The sequence below is a fragment of the Myotis davidii genome, unplaced genomic scaffold (genome assembly GCF_000327345.1).
Source record: "Myotis davidii unplaced genomic scaffold, ASM32734v1 scaffold963, whole genome shotgun sequence".
Taxonomy (NCBI): Eukaryota; Metazoa; Chordata; class Mammalia; order Chiroptera; family Vespertilionidae; genus Myotis; species Myotis davidii.
Window position 1 is genome coordinate 403,005 of NW_006294116.1, and position 1,522 is coordinate 404,526.

The 1,522-nt window shown below is 44.0% G+C and overlaps 1 protein-coding gene across 1 annotated transcript in view; it reads right to left on the reverse strand.

Annotated features, from left to right (window-relative positions):
* Nucleotides 1-1,522, reverse strand: part of FAM13A (family with sequence similarity 13 member A) — a 250,927-nt gene that overhangs the window by 161,687 nt on the left and 87,718 nt on the right. Inside the window, exon 6 of the mRNA XM_006768190.2 lies at nucleotides 788-871. Within this exon, the coding sequence (XP_006768253.1) occupies nucleotides 788-871 (84 nt within the window). The remainder of the gene's footprint in view (nucleotides 1-787; nucleotides 872-1,522) is intronic.

Here is a 1,522-nt window from a genome sequence, read left to right on the forward strand (position 1 = left end):
GCAGTTATGAAAGCAGCCAAGTGCTGTTTTCCTCCTCCGTGTGTCCCACGGGACTCAAATCCAACGCTCAGTATTTAGCCTGAATCCCCTCAGTCACTGTCTTGTGTCTGACTGGAGAGACACCCCAAAAACCTGCTACCACCCCGTTGGGCACCTGCGTGGCATCTCCACTGGTCTCCACTCACTTCACCTGCTGTCAATTAGGTTTGAAAGAGAACTCCAAGGACCCCCACCCTGCCAGCCAGCCCAGGCCCCCACGGCCATGATGTCGGCCTCATGCTGCCCTCTGTTAACTTTCCAAAAGTCATTTAAACCAGCCCCAGCCTTTCAACACATTGGTTTGTAGATAGAGTTGGTCTGTGGACTAGGGTCCCGGGTTTGATTCTGGTCAAGGGCAAATATCTTGGTTGCAGGCTCCTCCCAGGCTAGGACCCTGGTCGGGGCATGTGCAGGAGGCAACCAATCGATGTGTTTCACATCGATGTTTCACTCTGTCTTTCTGTCTTCCACTCTCTCCAAAAGAATCAATGGAAAAATATTATAGAGTGAGGATTAACAAAAAACAAACAAACAAAAAATCACTTTCTATAAATAACTGGAGTGTCGAGATAATTTTTGGATGAATATAACTTTCGACTAAATGATCTAAATAAAAAGTGTTTTTTATACCACCAGGTCCAGAAAAAAAAAAAGGCTGAGGGAAGTATAGGTAACACATCAGAGAAACAAGAACACACAGAGCTTTGCTAAATGGTTCATGTGGAAGCCTAATGATCAGATATCTTACCTTGGTTTTTGGAGATGGTTTTTGCACATCTCTTTCTAAGTCTTTTGTTAGAAGGATGGGTGTGGAGTTCTTATAACTGGCCTCCTATAAAAGAAGCATAAAAGGAACATTAGAGATCAAAGAACATTACCCAAGCCAGAAATTACAATGCAGTAGAAAATAACTTTTCAGGGAAATGGAAGGCATTCTGGATTCAGTTGTTCACATCAGAAGCTAAGGAGATTGTAGCGAGGAGTCAAAAATGTTTCCTTTCTTATTTGTCACATACAACAGTGAAGATGGTGATGGAGTAGGTGTGGAACATACAGACATACATATTCAGAGATGTCCATTAAAAATCTCATCTTGCCCTGGCTAGTATGGTTCAGTTGGTTGGGTGTAGTCCTATTTACTGAAAGGTTGCCAGTTCAATTCCCAGTCAGGGCACATGCCCAGGTTGTGGGCTCAATTACCAGTGGGGGGCATGCAGGAGGCAGCCGATGGATGTCTCCCTCTCTCTCTTCTCTCTCCCCCTCTCCCTTCCTTTCTCTCAAAAAAATCAATAAAAACATTAAAAAAAAAATAAGCATACATACATACATACATAAATAAATAAATAGTTCTAGCTGGTTTTTCTCAGTGTCTAAGAGTGTTGGCCCACAGACTAAAGGGTCACGAGTTCTATTCTGGTCAACGGCATGTACCTCAGTTTCAGGCTCCATCCCCCGTCCAGGGTCAGGCCACAGTGGGGATGGG